The 26,976-nt window shown below is 57.8% G+C and overlaps 1 protein-coding gene across 1 annotated transcript; it reads right to left on the bottom strand.

Moving 5' to 3' along the window:
* Nucleotides 1-453: 453 nt before the first annotated feature.
* On the bottom strand, nucleotides 454-18,202 carry LOC143836607 (bactericidal permeability-increasing protein-like). The gene is made up of 15 exons (XM_077336094.1): nucleotides 18,009-18,202; nucleotides 17,339-17,453; nucleotides 15,489-15,620; nucleotides 14,069-14,224; nucleotides 13,553-13,616; nucleotides 12,203-12,266; nucleotides 11,234-11,325; nucleotides 9,377-9,553; nucleotides 8,878-8,937; nucleotides 8,329-8,496; nucleotides 7,587-7,654; nucleotides 7,304-7,346; nucleotides 6,389-6,452; nucleotides 5,807-5,883; nucleotides 454-1,738 (listed from the first exon to the last, which is right to left on the bottom strand). Exons 1-15 carry the CDS (start codon nucleotides 18,121-18,123, stop codon nucleotides 1,700-1,702), a joined length of 1,434 nt encoding a protein of 477 aa, XP_077192209.1. The 5' UTR covers nucleotides 18,124-18,202; the 3' UTR covers nucleotides 454-1,699.
* Nucleotides 18,203-26,976: the final 8,774 nt, after the last annotated feature.

Raw genomic sequence — 26,976 nt, 5'->3', positions numbered from 1 at the left:
ACTTAAAGAGGGCTATCATGTCCCCTCTCAGCCTCTTTTTCTCCAGGCTGAACATCCCCAAGTCCCTCAACCTATCTTCATAGGGCTTGGTCCCTTGGCCCCAGATCATCTAGAGAGCCAGTTTGGTGTAGTGGTTGGGAGTGTGGACTTCTAATCTGGCATGCCAGGTTCGATTCTCCGCTCCCCCACATGCAACCAGCTGGGTGACCTTGGGCTCGCCACGGCACTGATAAAACTGTTCTGACCGGGCAATGATATCAGGGCTCTCTCAGCCTCACCCACCTCACAGGGTGTCTGTTGTGGGGAGAGGAATGGGAAGGCGACTGTAAGCCGCTTTGAGCCTCCTTCGGGTAGGGAAAAGCGGCATATAAGAACCAACTCTTCTTCTTCTTCTTCATCTTCGTCGCTCTCCTCTGTACCCTGTAATGAACACGGCAACAGTGCACAACCTGATTAAAGACTCAATGAAGCTTTATTGAGGAATGAACATACTTGATAGGCAAGGGGAGAGACAGGGGGAGGTTCCTGACTACATTTCTCTAGCTGGGGGTGAGGGGAGGCCGATGGTGGAACTTCCAAGAAGAAGGGAGAGGCAATCTGAAGACAGACAAGGAATGACGTTGAGCGGGAGAGAGAAGGGGCACGGCTACCCTCCCTTCCTCTCTCAATTCCTTCTTCCCGCCCCCTGGAGGGCCTTCTTGTCTTCTCCTTTGTCCACCAGACCTGGCCTTTCCCATCAGAGGTTTCATAGGGCAGGTTTTGTGGGAGGGATCACTTGCAGTGGGGGATAATTTCTTTACATGTTTATTTCTTTACCAAACAAGGCCCCACTTTCTCCCTGGAACTTTTCTCTGGGGATCAGCTGCAATGTTGAGAGATCTTCAGACCTGGCCTGGAGCTTGGCAACCCTCCTCTCGCTCAGCTGGAGCAGACCAAAGGTCACCCAGTCCATTTCAAGGCCTGGTGCACAAGGGGTCCTTTCCCCCTCTTGATCATCTTAGGACAACAGACTGGCCAGGGATTCTGGCTGGGAGAAGGGGCCTCATCTGGGTGTCACTGTGGGTGGGCAGGTCATTGTGAGTTCCTGCATTCTGCAGGGGGCTGGACTAGATGACCCTGGAGGTCCCTTCCAACTCTATGATTCTAAGGACACTGCCTTGAAACATGGAGGGTCCACTGAGCCAGACAGACCAATCCTGCGCCATGCCCTTGATATCAGCCCAGCGAGCCAGGGCAACGGCCCAGCGTGACCCTCTGGATGACCTCAGGCTTCTGTGGCAGGAGCAGAAAGGGATTTCACGAGAGGGGGGGTCTCCTCTGGAGGCGTCTCTCACCTTGCCTTTGCCGGCTGCTGGGGCTGGACTTGATACAGCCAGCTTGAGGACAGCCCAGGGGCAGCCAGGACCGAAGGGCTCAGCCCCACAACAGCCAGTTCCCAGCCTCAGGGACACGATCCGGTTGGGGAGGTTCTTGCCAGGCCCCTTGGGTTCAGTTGGCAAGCGTGTTTTGGTGCCCGATGCCCAGCTTTCCGGATCAGGGGCGAGCCAGGTGGAAAAGGGGCAGGAGTAAGGAAGGGCCGCTGGCTAGAATCAAGGCGCCTGGGAGAGGGACCGTCCCCGCTGGCCCAGCAGCACAAGGGGAGGCAGGGATGGGCTTCCGTTGGTTTTCGTGGCTCCTCTCGCTGTCTTCGGCGTCCTCGCTAACCGTAGCGAACATCGGCCCCAAAGAGCAGAAAGTTCTGGGGAGGAGAGATTCAAAAGGCATAAACAAGCATGAAGCTGAATCAGACCTCCTCTGCCCATCGAGGGCAGACTCAGGTCGGCAGCAGCTCTCCAGGGTCCCCGGGAGAGAAGGGACATTTTCAAGACCTATGTGGCTCAGGGGCAGAGTCCCTGCTTGGCCGGCAGAAGGTCCCTGGTCCAATCCTTGGCATCTCCAGTTAAAGGATCGGGCAAGAGGGGATGGGAGAGATCTTGATCTGGGACCCTGGCTCAGGGGCAGAGCCTCTGCTTGTCCTGCAGAAGGTCCCAGGTTCAATCCTTGGCATCTCCAGTTAAAGGATCGGGCAGGAGGGGATGGGAGAGACCTTGATCTGGGACCCTGGCTCAGGGGCAGAGCCTCTGCTTGTCCTGCAGAAGGTCCCAGGTTCAATCCTTGGCATCTCCAGTTAAAGGATCGGGCAGGAGGGGATGGGAGAGATCTTGATCTGGGACCCTGGCTCAGGGGCAGAGCCTCTGCTTGTCCTGCAGAAGGTCCCAGGTTCAATCCTTGGCATCTCCAGTTAAAGGATCGGGCAGGAGGGGATGGGAGAGATCTTGATCTGGGACCCTGGCTCAGGGGCAGAGCCTCTGCTTGTCCTGCAGAAGGTCCCAGGTTCAATCCTTGGCATCTCCAGTTAAAGGATCGGGCAGGAGGGGATGGGAGAGATCTTGATCTGGGACCCTGGCTCAGGGGCAGAGCCTCTGCTTGTCCTGCAGAAGGTCCCAGGTTCAATCCTTGGCAACTCCAGTTAAAGGATCGGGCAGGAGGGGATGGGAGAGACCTTGATCTGGGACCCTGGCTCAGGGGCAGAGCCTCTGCTTGTCCTGCAGAAGGTCCCAGGTTCAATCCTTGGCATCTCCAGTTAAAGGATCGGGCAGGAGGGGATGGGAGAGACCTTGATCTGGGACCCTGGCTCAGGGGCAGAGCCTCTGCTTGTCCTGCAGAAGGTCCCAGGTTCAATCCTTGGCATCTCCAGTTAAAGGATCGGGCAGGAGGGGATGGGAGAGACCTTGATCTGGGACCCTGGCTCAGGGGCAGAGCCTCTGCTTGTCCTGCAGAAGGTCCCTGGTCCAATCCTTGGCATCTCCAGTTAAAGGATCGGGAAAGAGGGGATGGGAGAGACCTTGATCTGGGACCCTGGCTCAGGGGCAGAGCCTCTGCTTGTCCTGCAGAAGGTCCCTGGTCCAATCCTTGGCATCTCCAGTTAAAGGATCGGGAAAGAGGGGATGGGAGAGACCTTGATCTGGGACCCTGGCTCAGGGGCAGAGCCTCTGCTTGTCCTGCAGAAGGTCCCTGGTCCAATCCTTGGCATCTCCAGTTAAAGGATCGGGCAAGAGGGGATGGGAGAGACCTTGATCTGGGACCCTGGCTCAGGGGCAGAGCCTCTGCTTGTCCTGCAGAAGGTCCCTGGTCCAATCCTTGGAATCTCCAGTTAAAGGATCGGGCAAGAGGGGATGGGAGAGACCTTGATCTGGGACCCTGGCTCAGGGGCAGAGCCTCTGCTTGTCCTGCAGAAGGTCCCTGGTCCAATCCTTGGCATCTCCAGTTAAAGGATCGGGCAAGAGGGGATGGGAGAGACCTTGACCTGGGACCCTGGCTCAGGGGCAGAGCCTCTGCTTGTCCTGCAGAAGGTCCCTGGTCCAATCCTTGGCATCTCCAGTTAAAGGATCGGGCAAGAGGGGATGGGAGAGACCTTGATCTGGGACCCTGGCTCAGGGGCAGAGCCTCTGCTTGTCCTGCAGAAGGTCCCTGGTCCAATCCTTGGCATCTCCAGTTAAAGGATCGGGCAGGAGGGGATGGGGGAGACCTTGATCTGGGACCCTGGCTCAGTGGCAGAGCCCCTGCTTGGCCTGCAGAAGGTCCCTGGTCCAATCCCCGGCAGCATCTCCAGTTAAAGGATCGGGCAGGAGGGGATGGGAAAGACCTTGACCTGAGACCCTGGCTCAGTGGCAGAGCCCCTGCTTGGCAGGCAGAAGGTCCCCGGTTCAATCCCCGGCAGCATCTCCAGTTAAAGGGAGCAGGCAGGAGGGGATGGGAAAGACCTTGGCCTGAGACCCTGGCTCAGTGGCAGAGCCCTTGCTTGGCAGGCAGAAGGTCCCCGGTTCAATCCCCGGCAGCATCTCCAGTTAAAGGGAGCAGGCAGGAGGGGATGGGAAAGACCTTGACCTGAGACCGTGGCTCAGTGGCAGAGCCCCTGCTTGGCAGGCAGAAGGTCCCAGGTTCAATCGCCGGCAGCATCTCCAGTTAAAGGGAGCAGGCAGGAGGGGATGGGAAAGACCTTGGCCTGCGACCCTGGCTCAGTGGCAGAGCCCCTGCTTGGCAGGCAGAAGGTCCCAGGTTCAATCCCCGGCAGCATCTCCAGTTAAAGGGAGCAGGCAGGAGGGGATGGGAAAGACCTTGGCCTGAGACCCTGGCTCAGTGGCAGAGCCTCTGCTTGGCAGGCAGAAGGTCCCCGGTTCAATCCCCGGCATCTCCAGTTGAAAGGACCAGGCAGGAGGGGATGGGAAAGACCTTGACCTGAGACCCTGGCTCAGTGGCAGAGCCTCTGCTTGGCAGGCAGAAGGTCCCAGGTTCAATCCCCGGCATCTCCTGTGAAAAGGACCAGGCAGGAGGGGATGGGAAAGACCTTGACCTGAGACCCTGACTCAGTGGCAGAGCCTCTGCTTGGCAGGCAGAAGGTCCCAGGTTCAATCCCCGGCATCTCCTGTGAAAAGGACCAGGCAGGAGGGGATGGGAAAGACCTTGACCTGAGACCCTGGCTCAGTGGCACAGCCTCTGCTTGGCAGGCAGGAGGTCCCCGGTTCAATCCCCGGCAGCATCTCCAGTTAAAGGATCGGGCAGGAGGGGATGGGAAAGACCTTGGCCTGAGACCCTGGCTCAGTGGCAGAGCCTCTGCTTGGCAGGCAGGAGGTCCCAGGTTCAATCCCCGGCAGCATCTCCAGTTAAAGGATCGGGCAGGAGGGGATGGGAAAGACCTTGGCCTGAGACCCTGGCTCAGTGGCAGAGCCTCTGCTTGGCAGGCAGGAGGTCCCAGGTTCAATCCCCAGCATCTCCTGTGAAAAGGACCAGGCAGGAGGGGATGGGAAAGACCTTGGCCTGAGACCCTGGCTCAGTGGCAGAGCCTCTGCTTGGCAGGCAGGAGGTCCCAGGTTCAATCCCCGGCAGCATCTCCAGTTAAAGGATCGGGCAGGAGGGGATGGGAAAGGCCTTGGCCTGAGACCCTGGCTCAGGGGCAGAGCCCCTGCTTGGCAGGCAGGAGGTCCCCGGTTCAATCCCCGGCAGCATCTCCAGTTAAAGGGAGCAGGCAGGAGGGGATGGGAAAGGCCTTGGCCTGAGACCCTGGCTCAGGGGCAGAGCCCCTGCTTGGCAGGCAGGAGGTCCCCGGTTCAATCCCCGGCAGCATCTCCAGTTAAAGGGAGCAGGCAGGAGGGGATGGGAAAGACCTTGGCCTGAGACCCTGGCTCAGGGGCAGAGCCTCTGCTGGGCATGCAGAAGGTCCCAGGTTCAATCCCCGGCAGCATCTCCAGTTAGAAGGACCAGGCAGGAGGGGATGGGAGAGACCTTTTAGCCAGAGCAGAGTCATGCCAAGAGTAAAAGCCAGGAAGAGGTGCCCTGAGTAGATGTTGGCAAGGAAGCTGGAGAGTACTGCCTGGGTACTGCCAGCTATTGGGGCCAGGCCTCTCTGTGGGTGTCCAGAGGCACACAGCTGATACCAAAGCTGGAAGGAAACCTGGCTCTCGGGGCTGAGGGCGACGGAGAGTGTGACACGGCCACCCGCTGCGTCAGGCCCCCTGCTCCAGTCCGAGGCTCCGGCTGTGGCCCAGAGGGCAAGGGGGGCTTTCCTCCCACCATCTTTTGCAGTATGCCGAAGGGCCCTGGGACTCGCCTTTCCGACTGCTGAGGGCTGGGCCACCGGAGGGCCACTGCAACGGGGACCATCCTCTGCCTCCCTTGGGGGACTTCTCCTGGGCTCCTTGGAGGCCCCCCTCCCATCCCCTCCCGCTCCCTTGCCACCTGCCCCTCTTGCCTGCCGTGGGTCACCTACCTGCCGTGGCTGGAGGACAGGGTTGGACAGCTGCAGGTGAGCCGGCAGCGGGAGAGGAAAGCCCTGTTCCAGTCGCGCTGGAAGACACAACGTTGTGGAAATCACGGAGGGAAGTCAGCAACAGAGAGGGCAGGAAATCTGTATCCTGTTTCCCAACAATGCGGCTCTCGATATGCTGCCTGCTGCTTCCACCCACTTGTCGAAAGACATCACACAACTCTGGCGCACAGATTTCCTTCTCCCTCCTTGCTCCACGGAGAGGCAGAGAAGCACAAGAGCCCCTCAGGCTGGCCAGGCGGAGGTGCCGGCTCTGCCCCCTCCAGTTTCTGCTCTTCTAGCGGCTTGCACGTGATCAGTTATTTCCGGGGGCTTCCTACCTAGCTACACCTGCCCAGCATGGAGACGGGGAGAAGCTGCAGGGCTTCACCTGCAAGTCCCACCGTCCCTTCCCTGCCCCGCCGTCCAAAGGGAAGCCTCGTTGCCGTGGGGAAGAGCTCCTCCTCTGCCTCAGTGGCCCCGTGGGTGAAATGGGCGGGGGAAAGGGTGGGCGTGGGAAAGCCAGCAAGGGAAGGCCGTCCTCACCGTTCATTTGCGGGACCAGGACGCTGGCGGCAAAGAAGTTCACGACGGCCTGCAACAACTGCACCTGGAGAGGAAGAAGAGGCGGATCGGGGCGGATCCACTGCATCAGGGGCTTCGGCCGCTCCCTTGCTCTGAAGGAGGAATCCCCATGCCGGGAGGACCCCCGGCCTGCCTTTGCCGGCACACTGAGATCGGCTTGCGGGGTGACTCCGGCCAAGGGAAGAAAACTTCCCACCCCCACCCCAGCAGGACTGGGAGAGCAACGGGAGAGAGGGAATCCCCCCCCCCCCCAGTATCCGGTGGCAGAAAGGGCTACGGGGTTGAGCCAGCTTGTGGCGTCCCCACAGGGCTTTCAAGGCCAGGGATGAGTGAGCAGAGGTGGTGGGCCATTGCCTGCCCCTGCATGGCACCCCTGGGCTCCCTTGGGGGTCTCCCATCTAAGTCCTAAGCAAGGACCTGATAGGATAGAGATCAGGCTAGCTTGAGCCATGCAACTCAACGCTCAGAGGAAAGAGCCAAAGGTAGGGAAGAAGAAGAAGGGTTGGTTTTTATACCCTGTTTCTCCCTGCTCAAAGGAGTCTCAAAGCGGCTTCCAACTGCCTTCCCTTCCTCTCCCCACAACAGACACCCTGTCAGGGAGGTGGGGCTGAGAGAGCCCTGACAGAACTGCTCTGTGAGAACAGCACTATCAGGGCTGTGATGAGCCCAAGGTCCCCCAGCTGGCTGCATGTGGAGGAGGAGCGGGGAATCAAACCCGACTCGCCAGGTTAGAAGCTGCCAACCCCGACATCCAGCTGGCTCCCAGATATCTCCATTCTGAGAACTGGGCATCCCCGCCCCCCTTTGCTGCTGCCATGCTTGGGTGTCCCTCAAGGCCACGGGAGCGAGCATTTTGGGGAACTGAGGAAGCCTTACTGAGAATGGTCCCACGTCGGAGTGCTTCAAGGACAGCTGCAGCCTAATGCAGGGAAAAGAGGGCGCGTGAGGCCTGTCCGGCAGGGCAGAGTAAGAGTTCTTTGTTTTGTGTGTTAGGAAGCCGCCACCGTGTGGCCAGCCCCAGGCCCCACAGCCGGAGGTCCCGGCCCTCCTCCTCCAAGCATTCCAGCGGCTCCTTCCAGGGAGGCCGGGAGATACAGCCGGGGTCCCCAAGAAGGCACAAAAGGGGGACATTTGGGCGTGCCGATGCTGAGACACTCACCTGCCCACCTTCAGGGACCCGACAATCCTGTCCGACTTCATCCCCACGGTGGCTGAGATGGTGCCCAACTGGGAATCCAAGAGAGACCAGTTGGGAGGGGTTTGTAAGCAGGGCAAACCTCTTTCGAAATCCGTCCAGATGTGCCTGTGGCCAGCTGGCAGCTATTCCACGGGGGTGGTCAAACTGCGGCCCTCCAGATGTCCATGGACTACAATTCCCATGAGCCCCTGCCAGCAAATGCTGGCAGGGGCTCATGGGAATTATAGCCCATGGACATCTGGAGGGCTGCAGTTTGAGTACTACCCGTTTGCCAACTGCAAAGGTTTTTTTCCACCATGCAAAAGAAGAAATGAAAAAGTAACCCAGAAAAATGGAAGCAGCAGCTGAGTCCAACCAGCTGAGTCCAGCAGCCGAGTCTCCTCCTAAATCTGGGTCCTGCTGAAAGATCCCCCCCCCCCTTTTACAGAAAACGCTGGAGGATCATTTGGGGATCTCCCACTGTCCTGCACGAACAGCCCTGCCAGATCAGGCCAGTGGCCCATCTACTCTCAAGCTGCAAGCGTCCGGGTGGTTCCTGGCCTATTGCCGAGAGGGCCTTTCAACCCTGGCCCGAGCCATTCCCGGAGGCTTCCCACAAACCCCTGGCATTCCGAGGTAGGGTGCCTCTGCGCAGGGAGGCTCCACTTGGGCATCGCAGCTGATTACCGATTATTTTGGCCGCTTGTGTGGTGGGCCAACTTACCACGTCCAGGACAAAGAGGGGAGCCAGAGAGGAGTTGGGAAGGATTGCAAAGGCCTGGACAACAGCCGTTGGGGCCAGAGACAGGCTTTCGGGGGCAATGGCCAGAGACGGTGCCGACGACAGCGAGACCTTCAGCTTCATGAGCATGTTGGGGTACAGTTTTTCAATCTGGGGGGCAGAGAGCGAGATCAGCCCGTTCAGACCACTGCTTCACATCCTTCTCCTGGAGAGGTGGTCTCTTGGGGGCGAGGAACGTGGTCTGTGCTTGGGGGCCCTGGCTCCCTGAATCCCCTGAGGCCTGGCCCCCTCCCTGCAGCCCTGCCCCTAGGAAGGCACTCCCCAGCCACACCCCAGAGCCCCAGAGCCAGTCCCTGAGGCCCCAAGGGGCCGGCCCCTGGCTTTCTGAAAGAGCCTCCCGGGAGCCCTTGAATCTGGCCCTCCTTTTGCCGGTTTGGCAATCTTTGCCCTTGCTTGTGTGTCTCACAAAGCTCTGTTCACAGCCCGGAGCAGATTATTCCAGGACGCCGTGCGGTGCCACGAGAGACTCACCTGGGGCACCAAGGATCCGAAGGAGGAGGTGTTCAGACGGATCTTGGACTCCTTCGGGACCTGCGGGGGGAGAAAGAGGCATTCGGAGACCGGACAACAGAGGGGGCCACTGGGGAGGACTGGGATCGGCCCCTGGGATTCTCCGCCAGCAGCCTTAGCTGTAACCAGCCCTGAAGCCGCTTGGAAAGCCAGGACTCAGCAGTCAGCTGCACAGAGTCTAAATATGTCCCGCTGTCCACCATGGGGGTGTGGGGGGGGAGGGGGTTCCCTTTGAAGGTGATGGATGGCCCACATGCCAGGCACTTTGGCCAAGGGCTGGATGAGCTTTGGTGAACTCACCGAAAAGGACATGCAAGACTGGACAGCAAACGCTTTTATACCCCAAGGGGGAGGGGGTTGTAAGGGAAGACCAGGACAATTCTGGAGGGAGGGGAGAAGTCTCCTGCTTGAATCCAGGGGGGGGGGGGGCCTTGGAGCTTCAGCCAGTTCTCCTCCTCACCATGTCATCCGTGACATCGTAGGTCAGAGCTCCCGCTTGGTAGTAAACGTAACCGGCTGTGTTGAACAAGTAACTGGAGACGCCAAAGTAAAGCATGCGGTCATGATCCGAGGGGAACAGCAAGGCGGGTGGTGGGAAGGGAGCGGCAGAGCGATGGGCGAGGGAGAAGACTTCACCCTGGTGGGAAAGGAAGCAGAAAGAGACCCGGGAGAGTGAGGGGAGGGGACTCGGGAGCCCCTGTGTTCGGGCCTTCCAGCCGGGCAGTCCTGAAACGAGAGATGGATTTCCCACACATTCAGCAACACATTAAACATTCGAGCCTGTAGGCAGAAAGATTGGCCAGTTTTCATTGAGGGTTCCTTCCCAACTCTTCCACCTATTCTTCATCAGGAAGTTTTGAAAGCGACAATCTCTCCCCGCTCCCCTGCCCCAACTAGGGAAGGGAGGTTTGACTCTCAACAGCTTGCGCCCCCAGAATCTCGCTGGCCTTTTAAGATGCTCATGGTGGTAGAATGCCAGTGGCCTAGGGCAACCCTTCAGGGGCTTACAGGGCAGGAAACAAGCAGATGTGGTTTGCCCTTGCCTGCCTCTGTGCCTGCCGGGACTTCCTAGTTGGCGGAGGGCCAGTTTGGTGTAGTGGTTAGGAGTGCGGACTTCTAATCTGGCATGCTGGGTTTGATTCTGCGCTCCCCCACATGCAGCCAGCTGGGTGACCTTGGGCTCGCCACAGCACTGATAAAACTGTTCCGACCGAGCAGGGATATCAGCGCTCTCTCAGCCTCAACCTTGTATTTCCTAGGTGGTCTCCCATCCAAGCACTCACCAGGGCTGGTCCTTGTAGGAAAGCTTCTTTATTGTGAAGTATAGCGATGCTTCTTCCCAATCAATCCTTGCTAAGACTAAAGTCGGGTGACTTCTGCTGTGGTTTAATCCTTAGCCTGCCCTGCTCCCCCTGCTGGTTCTTTGGGGTGCAAAGAGACCCTGATGGTGTTTTTCTGCTAGCCACATTCCACGGACTAGAGACAGCGCGGTCACAGAGATCGAGCAGAGCAGAAAGTCCCCCACAACTAACTGTGATAATTCTGATCTAGACTGCTAAGGTAACCGACTGCATGGACAGAGGACAGAATCGGCAATAAAGACACAGGTTGAGATACTTGGCAAAAAGGAACGCCCTGATGTAGAGAAACAGAAGTGTGTCTAGAGGAGGGCAACAAAGAGGGTGAAACGATACTGTTTCATGTATCATTGATTAGTTTTAATGTAAACCGCCCTGAGCCTTCGGGGAGGGCGGTATATAAATCTAAATAAATAAATAAAATAAAATAAATAAGGGTTTGGAGACCAAGACATATGAAGAAAGCTTGGGGGAGCTTAGTCTGTTTAGCCTGGAGAGGAGGTGACTGAGAGGGGATCTGATAACCATCTTCAAGCATTTAAAAGGGTGCCATACGGAGGATGGAGCAGAATTGTTCTCTCTTGCCCCGGAGGGGCAGAATCAATGGGATGAAATGAATGCAAAAGAAATTCCGTCTCAACATCCGGAAGAAGGTCCTGACAGTCAGAGCGGTTTCTCAGTGGAACAGACTTCCTTGGGAGGTGGTGGGTTCTCCATCTTTGGAAGTTTTTAAGCAGAGGCTAGATAATCATCTGCCAGAAATGCTGGTCTTATGAGCTTTGGAAGATGGCGAGTGGGTGGGCAGGAAGGATAAGGAAAGGTGGGCAGGAAGGGTAAGGAAAGGTGGGCAGGAAGGGTAAGGAAAGGTGGGCAGGAAGGGTAAGGTGAAGGCAACTCATCAAGAAGTGCCCCGGGGAGGCTACTCAAGAGGAAAAGGAGGCCTTCTCCTCTTTCCCTACCTTCAGGGCCAGATCCAGGGAATCACTTGTGGCAACGGGAGGGCCAACCAGGGAGTAATCAATCCCGGACACCTCGTCGATCTTTGCTGTGACTGCAAGACAGAAGAAGAAGTCAAGGGAAGAACCTCTTCTGGTGGGGTGTGTGAAATCCGTGGGGTCAGTGAAGACACAGACCCTTCCGCTCCGAAACATTCAACACTGAACACAGACAAGCAAAACTGGGAAACTCATTTACATTCTTCAGACTCCCAACAAGGCACGCGGTTGGTCCGTTATAGATCCTGTCCACCGATTGGTTAGAACTTGGGAACCAGCCAATCTCTAACATGAGTTCAGGATCCCAGCCTGTGCTCTAAGCTCACAGCTTCAGAATGTCCCCAGATATGATTGTGCGGCTCTTGCATTCCCCAGGTGGCTTCAGAGGGTGGCTCTAAAAAGCCAAAGTCGACCCTCAAGGTGGCCAAGCGGTCATACTATGTATTGTTTGGCCCTTAGGATAATTTCAAGAGAAACTCGTACTTTGTTGAAAGGAAGCAAGAAGTGATCCAAGGAGGAAGGAGAGGAGAAGAGAAGAGAGGGGACTGGTGGGAAGGGAGCAGGAGGAGAAGACAAGGGTGGGGAAGAGAGGGGAGGGGAAGAGCCCATCTTAAGAGGAGGCAACAGGTGGCTTTGACCCCCAAAGACAGTTTTCTCTGCATTTCCTTGACGCCCTCCCAAGAACTCTGCTAGCTCTGGTGATATGAAAGAGGACCTCAGTATCCTGGCTGGGAAGGAGGTTAAAAGAGGGCTTCCCCACAACAATCCCAGCGCCAAGAGCCAAGATGCTCCTCTCCCCCGGTGGAAGGCCACAAGGGACACTGTCCTCCCCTTCTCCCTAACCCTAGCACTAACCCTGGGGCACGGGGTGGAGTCCCGGCCCTCCTGCCTGACCCCCGACTTGTTCCTGCCCCTGCCTGGGATCCCCCTTACCCGGCAGAGTCTGCAGATAGGGCTGCAGTCGGGAGCTGACGGAGCTGGACACCACTTCGCAGACCTGGGGAGACAGCAGAGAGGCCCTGTGGGGGAACGTCCGTCTCCCTGGCAGAACAGAGGTCCCCTCCCAGGGCAAAGCAACCCACTCCAGTGGGCCTCCTGGATGAGATCCAGCTGGGCTTTGAGTGCCCGACTGATGGGAGCCAGCGAGGCCCTTCTGAGATCCGCCCCCCCCCAGGGAAGAGCAACCATCTGGAACCACGACTCGGACAGCCCCTCCTGCCCACGCCTGGCCCACCGTCTCCCTGGCTTGCTTCACTCTGCAGGCCCTGGCTGTCCACTAGATGGTGCCCAACCCAGCCTTGGGCCTGCAAGCGGCTTTCCTGCGCTGTCCGTTTCCTTTTCGGGAGCCTGCCGTTCTCTCCGGCCCTTCCTGCGCCCTCCGACCGGGCTGCTGGAGCCAGGGAGCCATGGAGCAATTATCGCGAACAGGCTGTCTACATGTCCGGGCACAGGTGCCGTGCCAGCCGGCTCTTCCGAGGAGCAAAAGGCGGCACTGCGGGAGGCGGCCCCCCTCGTTAGAGAAAGGCCTGTCCAAGGAGGGGCAGGCGTCTCTGCCCCAGAAGCACACATCTCTCTTCAGATTTCTGACTGACGGGGATCATGGTTTGTTTTGCGAGCTGGCAAAGCACCTTTCTCCAACTTGAGCAGTGAACAAACAGCAAGTCAAAAGAAGAACGGCTCGGTCAGTTCAGGGGGAACCCTGAAGGACTGGGGGGGGGGGGCTGTTGCACAGGGGCGTTGTAGAGATTCTGGGGCCCTGGGCCAAGATCCAGGATGGGGGCTGAAGGGGGCCCACTGAGGCAAAACTCTGCATCATTCAACAGCATATCCATCAAGGGGCATCGTGGGGAGATGTGCAGTTTGCATATTCAGATTAGGAGCTCCCTGGTATTTTTCACGTAATCTCCTCCTGGGTCATGTTTGGCTCAACTGGAGTCTTCCTGCTCTTGTCCTCCCTGATTGCCTCCGGAAGAACAGCTAGTCAGTTAGGACTCTCTCTCTCTCTCTCCCCTCCCTTCTCAATAAAACTATTTCTTCTTTTAGCGGCCAGCACGTTGCTTATTTAAACTCTGCCAACTATCAGCCGGCTTTCTCCCCTTCTCCACCCTTGGAGAAAATGGCTGCTTTGGGGGGTGGATTCTGTGGCAGTGCCCCCCCCCATGAAGTCCCTGGCTTCCCCAGGCTCCATCCCGAAATCTCCAGGAATGACTGAACCTACAGTGGGCAACCCTAAGAGAGAACAGTGGTCTGTCTTGCTATAAGAGGACCATTTGAGCCCCCTACCTTGTCTTCCATGGTCGACTTTAAGGCAGACTCAATCTGACTGTCAAAGAGGTTGTACAACCAGCTGGGGAAAGAAAGGGAACATTGCATGTTGCATGGGGGGTGGGGGGAAGGGGGTCTCTCCCGTGAGCCAGAGGGGTGTGGAGGTGACGGAAAGCTGTAGCCAGCCCATGGAGGCCCTGGAGATCTTCAAGACAAAGTGGTCTCCCATCCAACTACTACTAACCAGTGCCGGCCCTGCTTAGCTTCTGGGATGTGATGAGATCCGGCTGGCCTGAGCCATCCAGGGCAGGGCAGAGATGGGCAGAAGCGGCTTACCACTGCCTGCTGCTGAAGGGTCCCTGGCTCAGTGGGAGAGCTTCTGCTTGGCATGCAAAAAGTCCCAGGAATGGCCCAGACACCCTCCGTGGTCTCCCGTCCAAGAACCAACCAGGGCCGACCCTGCTTAGCTTCTGAGATCTCCGAAATTCAGGCTAACTTGGGCTATACACGGTAGGACCAAGTTGGTGAACTGACCTCCATTTGCCGTGGATCTGCACGCGGACGTTAGAGATGTGGGTGCTGCAAGCAGAGGTGGCGGCAGTGAGCCTCCCGGCCGGATCGTTGCCCAGCTGCAAGCCCACCGAGATGGAGAGACCCTCGATCTTCAGGTCAAATGAGCCATGGTCACTTCTGTTCGGAAACACCGTGGGGCAAAGCAATTTAAATATGCAAAGCAGCTTAGCTCCCGCAACAACTTTGTAGAGAAAGAGAGGAGAGAGAGAGAATCCTAACAGTCTAACTGACTGTGTTGTTCTACGGGAGGCAAGCAGGGAGGAAGTGCGCTCAGAGGAGCAGGAAGTCTCCAGTCGAGCCAATCAGGACGCAGAAGATTACTTGAAAAAAAAAACAGGAAGATCCTGAGCTGAATACGCTCATTACACATCTCCTCTGATGCCCCCTGTGGGACGTTCATGGATGCCTGAAGCTGATCCTGCCTTGAGCAGAGGGTTGGACTAGATTATCTTTATGGCACCTCCCCCCTCAAGGATTTAAAAATTCCTCATCTGCTACTGAATCATGCACACTACAGGTCTTGCATATTCCAACATAATGGAGGGGCACAAGATCACCCACCAGGGAGTCACATGCTTCTCCTTATTCCAGATAGAAACATAAAAACAGAGAACTGGAAGGGACCACAAGGATCATCTAGTCCACCCCCACACGTAATGAATGAATTCACAACTATCCCCCCCCACACACACACACACACTGCTTCCTGGTGACCTCTGCTCTATGTCCAGCTGTTCAACAGCAGGATGTAGCTACTTGAGGGGGGGAGGGAATGATGGGAACACATTTTGCACGTGCCCCAAAGCTCAGAGGCCTGATTTTTCGTTTGCACATTCCAAGACTGATGTCTGGCACTGCCAGATGGATGAACCTCAGTGAGGTCCCTTCGGATTTTTTTTAAAGCCCAAACACATGAGGAAACATAGCATCGCCTGCCAATTCATGACACAGAAAGGTCACAGTTCTCCAATATTTTCATGGTCTTAAATCAAAGCACATCCATCAAGAGTCCTGCAGGCACACCAGTGCATCACGACCCCGACAGACCCCAGAATCTCACAGCCATGATGCTTATGGGTTTAAACTCCAAGTACAACGATATAGGCTAGATGTCAGGAAAAGGTTTTTCACAGTCAGAGTAGTTCAGCAGTGGAATAGGCTGCCTAAGGAGGTGGTGAGCTCCCCCTCACTGGCAGTCTTCAAGCAAAGGTTGGATACACACTTTTCTTGGATGCTTTAGGATGCTTAGGGCTAATCCTGCGTTGAGCAGGGGCTTGGACTAGATGGTCTGTGTGGCCCCTTCCAACTCTATGATTCTATGATTCCCAGCACAGAGTCTGCCTCCCCACCCTCCCAGGACAGAAAGCGAACGCAGACTTACAGCAGCCTCTTCTTCTTGACCTTCCACTCCCCGGAGAGCTGGGCGAAGGCGTTGGTGACGGAGACTTGGAGGCCCGCCTTCGGGATGGGCGCAATCGTGGAGCTCGGCAGCTGGAAGGACTGGATCCGCAGACTTCGCAGGGAAAAGAGAAGGGGGGCAGCGGTTGGGGAGCAAAGGCAGCTTGCAGGGGCCAAGCGGGGCCAGGGCCAGAGAAGCCCTAACTCTGGCGGGGGCCCACTGACCTTCTCTGAAGGGGGGCTTGAGCACCTTTTGCACGCCGGATTGTAGATTTCGGGGGGGCTGCTTACTAGGGGCCATTCTGCTGCCCGAAGCCCCCCTTCTTGCCAGAGCAGGGGTCCCCAACCTGCTTTGAGGTGTGGGCACCTCTTGGAGTTCAGGCAGGAGGGGTGGGTGCAACCACAAAATGGCCGCCACAGGAGGCGGAGCCACACACTCAGAAAGGAAGTCCGTGTACAGCAGGCAGGAGGAGTCATTTAATTTTTAAAAAGTGTGAGAGAGAATGACAGCAGCAACGTGGCTAAGTTGCCAACCTCCACACAGGGCCTGGAAACCTCCTGATTTTTACGACTGATCTGCAGATAAGAAAGAGCCATTGGGAGGCTAGAGGCTGTGGCGTTTTAGCCCACTCCCCTCCCCAAATCCCTCCCTCCCTCCCTCCCCAGGATCCACTCCCCACATTTCCGGGTATTTCCACCCTTCAGGGCTCCAAAGGGCCTGGGGGGGGGTTTGCTCAAGTGACCCTCCTGGCTCAGAGGCAGATCCCCCAATGTGGCTCTCTTGACACCCCAGCAGAGCTTGGAGGAAGGGGAGGGGGAGATCAGTTTGAGGTCTGGCAGAGAAGCAGACAGGCCATAGCTGGAAGGGGGGGGTGCCTACTGGGGGGGCCTCTCCCTCTGGGGAGCATCTGCTGCTCTGAAAGATGCTCCTGGGCTTCGGCCCCCGCCTTGCTTAAGCAAATGCTGCTCACTGCTCCAGGTGTGACCAGCAAGGTGTGCTCAGGTAGAAAACCGGTCTGGAGTCTGCAGGAACCCCGTTCTGAGTCTTTGGTTATTTCTATTCACTTATTAGCTCTTTGAGTTGCCCCTCATCCAAAAGGTCTGGGGGTGACTCACAGCATTAAAATCATTAAGGTAAAAGGCAACAGGCGAACGAATAACAAACAAAATAGCGACTTTAAAGACTAAAATACATAGAAGAAGAAGAGTTGGTTCTTATATGCCGCTTTTCCCTACCCGAAGGAGTCTCAAAGCGGCTTCCATTCGCCTTCCCATTCCTCTCCCCACAACAGACACCCTGTGGGGTGGGTGAGGCTGAGAGAGCCCTGATATCGCTGAAGAAGAAGAAGAGTTGGTTCTTGTATGCCGCTTTTCTCTACCCAAAGGAGGCTCAAAGCGGCTTACAGTCGCCTTCCCATTCCTCTCCCCACAACAGACACCCTGTGAGGTGGGTGAGGCTGAGAGAGCCCTGAGATTCCTGCTTGGTCAGAGCAGTTTTATCAGTGCCGTGGCGAGCCCAAGGTCACCCAGCTGGCTGCATGTGGGGGAGCGGGGAATCGAACCCGGCATGCCAGATTAGAAGTCCGCACTCCTAACCACTACACCAACCATAGCCATCCCCATCCCACTCTTCCAACATGCAGTTACCCTTCGAAGGGCAGCTCAGGCCAAACAATTCAGCCCTGCATGTCCTGCAGAAAGTAAAGCGGTCCTGCACAGCAGGGGTGTCATTTGTCTTAATTGCTCTAACGATGCGGTTTGATTAAGTCCAAAACAAAAAGGAGAAAATACCCTGATCCAAACTATCCTGCTTGTCCTCAGCAACAGCCTCACCTGTAGAATTTGTAATCTATATTGCCAAAATATTTGACTTTGAAGGAACCCGAGAAATCAGGCAGTTGGATCTCGGCCAGCTCTTTCTGCAAGGCCGCCACGGCCTCCTGGCGAGCTGAAGGGGAAGCAAAGAGAAAAGGCAGGGGCATCAGAGATGGGCATGGGGGAGGGGAACAAGTACCCCCCTGACCCTCCCCCCCTGCAATCAAAGCTACAGCTGTGTCTTTAGCCCAGCGGTCCCCAAACTTTTTGAGCCTGCAGGCAGCTTAAGGACTCCGCCACCCTGTGGTGGGAGCTGCTGCAGGAGGCAGATCCACCCGTCAGGGACACGCGGAAGATCTTTGCAGGTACCAAAACAACGATTTCTTAAAACAAAAAACCACTTCCCAGTCAACCCACCCAGAAGCCCAGCTGGACAAAAGCCCACTGTGTAAGAAGATAATAATAATATATCAGAATAATGTTTTGTTAGCCCACCCTTCCAAACGCTCCACCTTAGGGACCCCTGTTTAGACCCCAGACGAGGAGTCTTCCGGTCTGCTTGGCTTGCAAGACCCGGGTTGCAGCAACTCAGGTTTAGCAAAGTGCTCGTGATCCTCTCCAGAGAAGCCGCTAGCCGTGCAGTTCACTGGCTGCTGGTGGGGTCACGGAGCAGAATCAGGACTCCTACCGTAATCCAAGCCTTGGCTGGTGATCCTGCCCACAAAGCCAGGGTTGGTGCCCCCGACTCGCCCCAACCAAAGAGTGAGCACCAGGGTCACCACAGGCAGGCTCCCTCGGGGCATCGTGATCTGCTTCCAGGGAGGCTAGGAGAGGCCTGCGTCTGCCCTGGGCCTGCCAAAAAGGGAAGCTGCTGAGCAGGAAGAGGAGCAAGCAGCTCTGTTGAAATTTCCGCTCTGGGGTTTCCCCTGGTTGCAAAACCTGCCCCTGGTGTTTGGCTCAAGGCCGGCCCACCCCAGGCCCCAGGCCCCAGCCCAGGACAGCCTCAGGGGGTTGGTGTGAAGAAGGGAATTTGGAGGCTGACTTGGGTACCCGGTTCCCACGTCCTCGCCCCTGATGCATGATCCCATCCCAGATAGTGAGGTTCATTGGAAAGCCCTGCACCCCAAAACGTGGCTTGGGCTACCTGTCTCTGCCAGTGCCCTTGTCTTGGGGGGGGGGGCAGGAAATGTTGGGGGGGGATATGTCTTGGGGGGGGGGATATGGAATGTGGGATCCAGGCCTTGTTTTGCAAAGCTTTTAAATTAGCGTCAATATGTGGGAATTTAATACCCAGGAACTGGCTTCAGCCTTGTGGGGTCTTTCTTGAGGCGGGGAGTTGGGGGGGGGGGCGGCACAATGCTTATTGTTTTATTGATTGGTCTGAATAAACTCTTGTTGGTCTTAAAGGAGCCACTGGCCTCAAATTTTGTGGAAGTGTTTTATTGGTTTTAAAATTTTTGTTTTAGGTGGTTTTCTCCTGCTTTTATTGCAGCCCATTTGAGTCTGTTTGGAGAAACAGGGAAACGATTTGATGGGAGAATTGTGGGTCACGTGGTCTGTTTATAGATACGCAGATTTGTTTAGGGGCCGTTGCCTAATCCTTGTTTACCAAGAATGCCACTTTAGCAGGAAGAGAAGAATTCTCCTTGCTCCCTTTGTTTGAGAAGAGATCTGCTCTAGGCAGAGAGGGAGATCCACCTGGAATCTTCACCATGTCACAGCTAAGGGGTGGAGCTCCTGAAGGGGCTAGGTGTTTTAATTGTTTTGCCTATCCGGTTTACTAGCAAGTCTTCTTATAATAAACAGTATATAATTGCCTTGTTTGGTCTCATTATCATTTAATAACTGCTTTTTTTATGACAAACTCCCAAACTGCACCAACAGAAAGTCTGCCCACTCACTCCCAACAAGCCTTAAGCACGGCAGGCCCCTGCTGGATGAGGAACTTGGTGAGGGTTGCCAACCTCCAGGTTGCGGCTGGAGATCTGAGGTTACAACGGATCTCCAGGAGACGGCGATCAGCTCCCCTGCAGAACATGGCTGGTATGGGGGGCGGACTCTGCGGCAGGACCCCAGTGAGGGCCCTCCACCCCCCCCCCAGCCCCAGCCCCAGCCCCCCGGCCTTCCCCACTCTGCAGCTGCCGACGCTGACTCAGCATCCCCCAGCTGGCTGCTACCCTCTTTTGCGGTTCCTTCCCGAAGCCTTTCCCTTCTGTTTCCCTCGGTCCCTCCCCAAGCGCTTTCGGGATCGGCTCTGCCTCTGCTCTTGGCGGCCCCTTCTCCGGGCGGGGAAGAGCCAAGGGGCGCGTTCCTCATCCTTGCAGCGCTTTCCGTTTCTTTCTCGGGGAAAGGGCAGGAAGCGGCGGGGGAGGCCAGCGCGATGGGAGACCTGACCGCTCCTCCCCGCAAGCCGGCCGGTCCCCACAACGCAGATGTCCGGGGGGGGGGGGGGTTGCAGCCCTTAATTTTATGCCAATTCCCGGCTGAAAGCGAACCACCGCAAAGAAGGTGGCCCAGAGGCACCCAGCAAAGTCACCCACCGAATACGGTTGCCAGCTCCCGGTTGAGAAAGATTTGGGGTGATTCTGAGCCACCTGGAGATTTGGGTGCCCCCTCGGCAGGGTCTTAAAGGCCCACCCTTTCGACAGGGGAAACGATCTCTGTGCGGGAGACCAGTAGCAATTGCAGGAGATCTCCAGGCCTCGCCTGGGGGTTGGCTACCCGAGTCCTGAAATTCTTCTAGCATTTCAACTGGTCTCCAGATGGCAGAGACGGCTTCCCCGGGCGGAAACGGCATTTGGGCAGGGTGGGGGCTGTGGGATCACTGAGGTCCTTCCCCAACCTCTATCCTCCCCGGGACCCCCCCACCCAACACACACACCTATCCCCCCTCCCCCCGGTCTCCCCGTGAGGCTGCCCCTCCCCACACGAAGCCCTGCAGCACTGAGGCCTGCCAGTCCGCTGGGTGAGGGCATGGGGGGAACTCCCATTGAGACTGAAGGTGTGTGTGGGGGGGGGGGGGTCTGTCTGCTCTGTGACATTTGCAGAGGTGCGCCAAGCTATACAGACCCCCCCTTCTCTCTCTCTCTCTCTCTCTCTCTCTCTCTCTCTCTCTCTGGCCTCCATCAATCAGGAGCAAACCAGGCCTTCCTCACTGCAGGAGACTCCTGGCCATTCCGTCTTGCTGAGAGCAGCCTGCAGTTGGGCTGCCAGCAATGGGGTGGGAAGACCTGGATACCTGGGTGTGGCACCTGGGGCTGGGAGGAGAGAGACCTCCGCAGGTTACCATACCATAGAGTCCCCCCTGCAGAGCAGCCATCTCTTGCAGGGGGATAGATCTTGGATGTCTGGGAGATCTCCAGGGCCCACCTGGAGGCCGGCAACCTGTCGCTTTCTTCAGTCTGAGTCAGCAGGGGCAGGCGTGGGAGGGGAAGGCAGGGGGTGGGGGGGGGCAGGGAAGCCGTTCCCGTGGGACTTGGGCTCAGCCGCCTTCTGCAGTGACCACTTTTTCCGCAGCTGTGGTTTTCTGAGCCTCACCGACTTGCCTCGGCCGCTCTGTTCTCAGGTCTTCCGGTGCAGTTTTGTGGCAGCGAGGGAGACGGCAAGAGCAGGCGCGCTCTCTTTAGAATTGGCAGCCCTGCTTGGCCAAGACCAGGCGGCTCCCCGCTTGGAGGTCTCTGGGGGCACGGGCTGATTTCCATGGGCCTGCCCGTAGGGTTGCCAGTCTCCAGGTAGAGCACGGAGCTCCCCTGGAATGACGCACTCTCCGCACTGCAGAGATCACGGGAGAAATGACAGCTTTGGTGGGTGGCTTCTGTGGGGCTTGATATCCTGCAGAGGGGCATTACATGGGGCATGATATCCCGCCCCCCCCCCCCAAGCCCTGTCCTCTTGCCCCTCCTGCCCCACGGACATAGGGCTCCTTATAGTGCAAAGAGCAGGAACAGCCAGCGCAGCTATAACAAAGGAGAGAGGTGATGCTTAAGAAAGGGTGGGCAATCAGATACAGCCCCGGCATGGCCTTGGCCGTGCAAAGAGGAAGGGGCTGCAATCATAGAATCATAGAATCATAGAGTTGGAAGGGGCCATAGAGGCCATCTAGTCCAACCGCCTGCTCAGTGCAGGGTCAGCCCAGAGCATCCTAAAGCAATCCTCCATTTCATTTCCGGTTCACAATCAACAAGACAGGCCAGGCCAGGACAAGCCTACCCATAAGTCTTTGTGTGCCAGACATAAGCCAAAAGCAGGCTCCATCTCAGGGGTGGCCGAACTGGGGCTTTCCGGATGTCCATGGACTACAACTCCCATGAGCCCCTGCTGTGCTGATGCCCATGGGCTTCTGAAGGGGGATCAAGACAGGTCACTGTTTTTGTCTGTCTGCAGAAGAGGAGGAGCCCAGCAGCACCCTCAGGAATGACTATTGAGCTTTTGTGAAGAGGTGGGCAGTGACTCCTGAAAACTCCTCCCACACTCCAAAAGTTGTTAGTCCTCAAGGTGCTTCTGGAATATTTGTCAGCTGCTGCAGACAAACCCGGCTACCGTTCCTGGTTTTCTTCAAAGAAGTGAGCAGGGACTCACGGAGGCTCCTCCTCTGCCAGCAATGTTGGCATTCTCCAAGGTGCTCTTTTCGGGTGGATCTTCAGGGCAAGGGGGCAGCTGGTCTCTTGTGCCAAAGGCCTCTCTGCCCTGTGGTTGGCCCTCCAGAGGGACTGGCTGGCCCCTGAGACTAGACAGGATGGACCCTCCCTGGTCTGCCCCAGCAGGGCTCTTGTGATGCTCTTGTGTTCTCTCCTGGCCCCACCCCAGAATCCCCAGGGATTTCCAAACCCAAGGTTGGCAGCCCTATGATGGGATGTTGAGGCCAACAGGCATGCCCCCCCTCCCCAATTCTCCTTTGAAGCACACCTGGGGAACTTCTGCTGTGGGTCTCCAATTCAGCGGGGGAACAAGAGTCTGGCTCCCAGCAGGCCGTTGAGGGCTGCGGAGATCCTCAGCAGCTGCTTGGGAAGGAAGGGAGGGAGGGCGGGGAGCTGGAAACCGCTGAGGTCAAAGCAGCCGCCAGGCCCGGCCTCCTGCCAGCGACAGGCAATGAGCTCCGGGAGAGAGAAGCACACAGCAGCCTGTGCCCCCTCTGCCCCGCGGGGTCCAACCCACCCGCCCCCTCCCTCTGGACTGAGGCTCCTTGTCCTGAGCAAGGGGGCTCCCCTGGCATCTCGCAGTGGCACGTGCCAGCCAGGCTTCCTCGGGCATTGCTGCAGAGCGCCTCCCTGCAGGAGGGCAGGCCCAGAGGGGCAGGGCTGGAGATTCGAGGAGGGCTGGGGGGTCCAAACGCCTCCAGCCCTCAGCCTCCGGGCTTCTGGGAAGCAGGACTGGCCGCGTGCAATGCAGAGCGGGTGCCGGACAGCGGAGTCATCAGCTTTGCAAGACGGGGGGGGGGGGGGGGGAAAGCCACCACCAGGCCCCTTTTGCTCTCCTTGCACGACTCCCGAGGCTGAACGAGACCCATCTGTGGAGGATTCCAGCAGAGGATTTCTTCCCAGAAATGTCAAGGGAAGCAGGAGTCACGGAAGGGAGGGAATCTCTTTAATGCTTCTGGACCAAGGGTGGGCGGAAGCACCCTTTTGCCTGCATGCCACAAGAGACATGCCTCTTTCTTGGTGTGTTTGTGCCCCTGCGGCCTCACCACCTGCGGCTTATAAGGAGAGTATTTGTTGCTCTGGACCTCCCTGTCACAGGGGAGCTCGGGGTCAACTGTGGTTTGCTGCACATCAGAGAGCTGGTGGAGTGGAGTTGGCATGCGCTCTCTGCCCGTGAGCAGAAGGCCCAAGCAGGCTCCTCCGTCACTTTGCGTGCCGCAAGTAGCTGGAAGGGCAGGATGGGGCTCCAAAGCGCAGCCAGAAGAGGCTCTAGTAGCCAAGGAACAGATTCCCTGGGCCCCCAAATTTCCTACTGCTGGAGCCAAATCCGAAAGACTCCAGCCCCAGCCAAGGAACTCCCAGGGGACCCCCACCCCTATAAATCCATCTCCCTCTCCCCAAAGATCAGGTTTCCTTGGCCAGGGCCTAGCTCCAGCAGATTCCATCCCTTCTATTTTAAAACAGAGGGTTGTGTGTTTCTTATTATCGCCTGCAATAACCTCCAGCCGCTCCTGCTGCCAGCTGAGTCTGTTTTAGCTATCAGAAGGCTGCTGGGGTCCTGCGCTTACTTCTGGCAACCTTGTCCTGCCGTGGGCCTTGGAAAAAGATGACGGGTATTTTGGGTTTCATGTAAATTCATGGCTGTCTCTTTAGGCTGCTTAGCAAGTTTTTTAAAGAAAGGTTTTCTTTTGCTGGGTTTAGCTTCGTCCAAATGCCTGTGAAGGGCCTGGGAGGGGCTATTCCTGGTACCCCCCCCCCCACAAACACACCCTGAAGACCAAAGGAGGCAGCCAACCAAGAGGGGGGGGGGAGACCCTTGCCTGTGAGGAAAGGCTGGAGCGTTTTCTGTTTAGAAGAGGCAAGTAAGTGGGCCACCAGAGAGGTTTGTAAAACGATGACCAAGAGGCATCTTCCTCCATCTCCCAAAATACTAGCATCGACTGAAGCTGATGGGCCAGAGGAAGTGGCTGGCCCCTGGGTGAGACGGGAGGATGGACTGGAGGGACCCTCCCTGGCCTGACCCAGCAGGGCTCTTCTGAGAGTCCTCTCAGGGGAAGGCCTCGGCCTCTCTGCCCTGTGGCTGGCCCTGCAGAGGAACTGGCTGGCCCCTGGGTGAGACGGGAGGCTGGACTGGAGGGACCCTCCCTGGCCTGACCCAGCAGGGCTCTTCTGAGGGTCTTCTCAGGGGAAGGCCTCGGCCTCTCTGCCCTGTGGCTGGCCCTGCAGAGGAACTGGCTGGCCCCTGGGTGAGACGGGAGGCTGGACTGGAGGGACCCTCCCTGGCCTGACCCAGCAGGGCTCTTCTGAGGGTCTTCTCAGGGGAAGGCCTCGGCCTCTCTGCCCTGTGGCTGGCCCTGCAGAGGAACTGGCTGGCCCCTGGGTGAGACGGGAGGCTGGACTGGAGGGACCCTCCCTGGCCTAACCCAGCAGGGCTCTTCTGAGGGTCTTCTCAGGGGAAGGCCTCGGCCTCTCTGCCCTGTGGCTGGCCCTGCAGAGGAACTGGCTGGCCCCTGGGTGAGACGGGAGGCTGGACTGGAGGGACCCTCCCTGGCCTAACCCAGCAGGGCTCTTCTGAGGGTCTTCTCAGGGGAAGGCCTCGGCCTCTCTGCCCTGTGGCTGGCCCTGCAGAGGAACTGGCTGGCCCCTGGGTGAGACGGGAGGCTGGACTGGAGGGACCCTCCCTGGCCTGACCCAGCAGGGCTCTTCTGAGGGTCTTCTCAGGGGAAGGCCTCGGCCTCTCTGCCCTGTGGCTGGCCCTGCAGAGGAACTGGCTGGCCCCTGGGTGAGACGGGAGGCTGGACTGGAGGGACCCTCCCTGGCCTAACCCAGCAGGGCTCTTCTGAGGGTCTTCTCAGGGGAAGGCCTCGGCCTCTCTGCCCTGTGGCTGGCCCTGCAGAGGAACTGGCTGGCCCCTGGGTGAGACGGGAGGCTGGACTGGAGGGACCCTCCCTGGCCTAACCCAGCAGGGCTCTTCTGAGGGTCTTCTCAGGGGAAGGCCTCGGCCTCTCTGCCCTGTGGCTGGCCCTGCAGAGGAACTGGCTGGCCCCTGGGTGAGACGGGAGGCTGGACTGGAGGGACCCTCCCTGGCCTGACCCAGCAGGGCTCTCCTGAGGGTCTTCTCAGGGGAAGGCCTCGGCCTCTCTGCCCTGTGGCTGGCCCTGCAGAGGAACTGGCTGGCCCCTGGGTGAGACGGGAGGCTGGACTGGAGGGACCCTCCCTGGCCTAACCCAGCAGGGCTCTTCTGAGGGTCTTCTCAGGGGAAGGCCTCGGCCTCTCTGCCCTGTGGCTGGCCCTGCAGAGGAACTGGCTGGCCCCTGGGTGAGACGGGAGGCTGGACTGGAGGGACCCTCCCTGGCCTGACCCAGCAGGGCTCTCCTGAGGGTCTTCTCAGGGGAAGGCCTCGGCCTCTCTGCCCTGTGGCTGGCCCTGCAGAGGAACTGGCTGGCCCCTGGGTGAGACGGGAGGCTGGACTGGAGGGACCCTCCCTGGCCTAACCCAGCAGGGCTCTTCTGAGGGTCTTCTCAGGGGAAGGCCTCGGCCTCTCTGCCCTGTGGCTGGCCCTGCAGAGGAACTGGCTGGCCCCTGGGTGAGACGGGAGGCTGGACCAGCTGGACTCCCAGTTGTCTGCTGTTCAGCTTGAAATGGGGGGGGGGGCAACTTGTTTTGACTGTCTTATGCTCTTTGCTGCATGAATTCTACTGGGGGGGGGGGAGCTGGCCTGGCCTTGGTGTGGCTGTTTACTTTCCTCTTTGCTCCGCTTCTGGACCCTTCCCAGGGCTAGTCCTGGCCCCTCCCAACTGAGCATCTTCCCAGGGCTGCTGGCCTTAGCACCAGTGCCCCGAGAGAGGAAACAGTTTCCTTTTTGCGAAGATAAATGTCTTTTGGAAGCCTCCCGTCGACCTTTTACTCTTAACATGTGAACGGTTTTTGTTTCAGGATACCTTGGGGGAATCTGTGCTGAATGAATCAAAACATTAATGCAAGGCGCTTCCCTTTCCCGAGCACTTTGCCCTGAGCTGTGCTTGTTGAAATGCACTGAGGGTACGTGTCTGATGCTCCCTCCCAGCGCCTGGTTGCCAGCATGAGGCTCTGGGCAAAGGGTTACCAACCCCCAGGGGGTGGCTGGAGATCTCCTGGAATTACAACTCATCCCCAGCTACAGAGGTCCTTTCCAAGGAGAAAAAGGCGGCTTTGGCGGGAGGATTGTTTGGCATTGCAGCCAGCCCCGAACCCTCCCTCTGCACGCTCCATCCTCCAAATCGACAGAATTCCCAGCCCAGATTTTGCAACCCTGCTGGGGGGGGGGGGCTGGGACTTGAAGAGCAGAGTCGCAAGTGTTCACTGCTCACACTGAAGACATGAAGCCCCCTTCTGCTGAATCAAATCCCTTGCCCCATCCAGGTCAGTCTCACCCACTCAGGCCGGAGTAGCTCTCCAGGGTCTCAGGAAGAGACCTGCCGCCTGGTCCTTGTTCCTGGAGATGGCACGAGGGACCTTCTGCATGCCAAGCAGATGCTCTGCCCCTCAGCCACAGGCGCCGTCCCATAGAGAAACAAAGATGTGGGCACCACTCTCAGGTGGGACTGGGGGACCTCCCTTTTGCCCGTGGATGAAATCCTCTGCTGGTTGTGGCCAATCGTTGGGGGGCCACGGATGTGTCTCACGGAAGGAGGGGAGGGGAGAAGGATGAATGTCTGAGCCGTCTTTTCTGCAGACCCCGGGAGGGCCGTCCAGGGAGAGGGAGAGGGCAGCGGGGAGCGGTGGGAAAGCCAGCGGGGCTCGGGGCAGGGGTTCTGTGTCCTCGTGGCAGGGTGAGAGGCGGAGGCGGCAGCGTCACGAGATCTTTGCACAACAAACGAGGAGCCAGAGGTTGGCCGAAAGCCCCTCATCGTAACATTACGAGACCCAGATGCTGGGCTTGCTTTCGCTGGCTCATTTTTTCCACTCCTCGAGGCCCGGCACTTGGAAGGGAAGGCAGAACAGGCCTGGGAGGAGCGGAGGAGTTTGGAGCAGATGCCG

This window comes from Paroedura picta, chromosome 4 (genome assembly GCF_049243985.1).
Source record: "Paroedura picta isolate Pp20150507F chromosome 4, Ppicta_v3.0, whole genome shotgun sequence".
NCBI lineage: Eukaryota > Metazoa > Chordata > Lepidosauria > Squamata > Gekkonidae > Paroedura > Paroedura picta.
This window is presented reverse-complemented; position numbering and strand designations above follow the sequence as displayed.

Excerpts from the sequence above, each read along its gene's own strand:
- LOC143836607 (XM_077336094.1), bottom strand. The coding sequence starts at position 18,123 with ATGCCCCGAGGGAGCCTGCCTGTGGTGACCCTGGTGCTCACTCTTTGG. Across the intron at positions 13,617-14,068 it reads CAGATCCACGGCAAATGGAG|CTGGTTGTACAACCTCTTTG; the intron begins GTCAGTTCACCA and ends TTCTTTCCCCAG. Across the intron at positions 8,938-9,376 it reads ACGATGTCACGGATGACATG|GTCCCGAAGGAGTCCAAGAT; the intron begins GTGAGGAGGAGA and ends CTCCCCCCGCAG.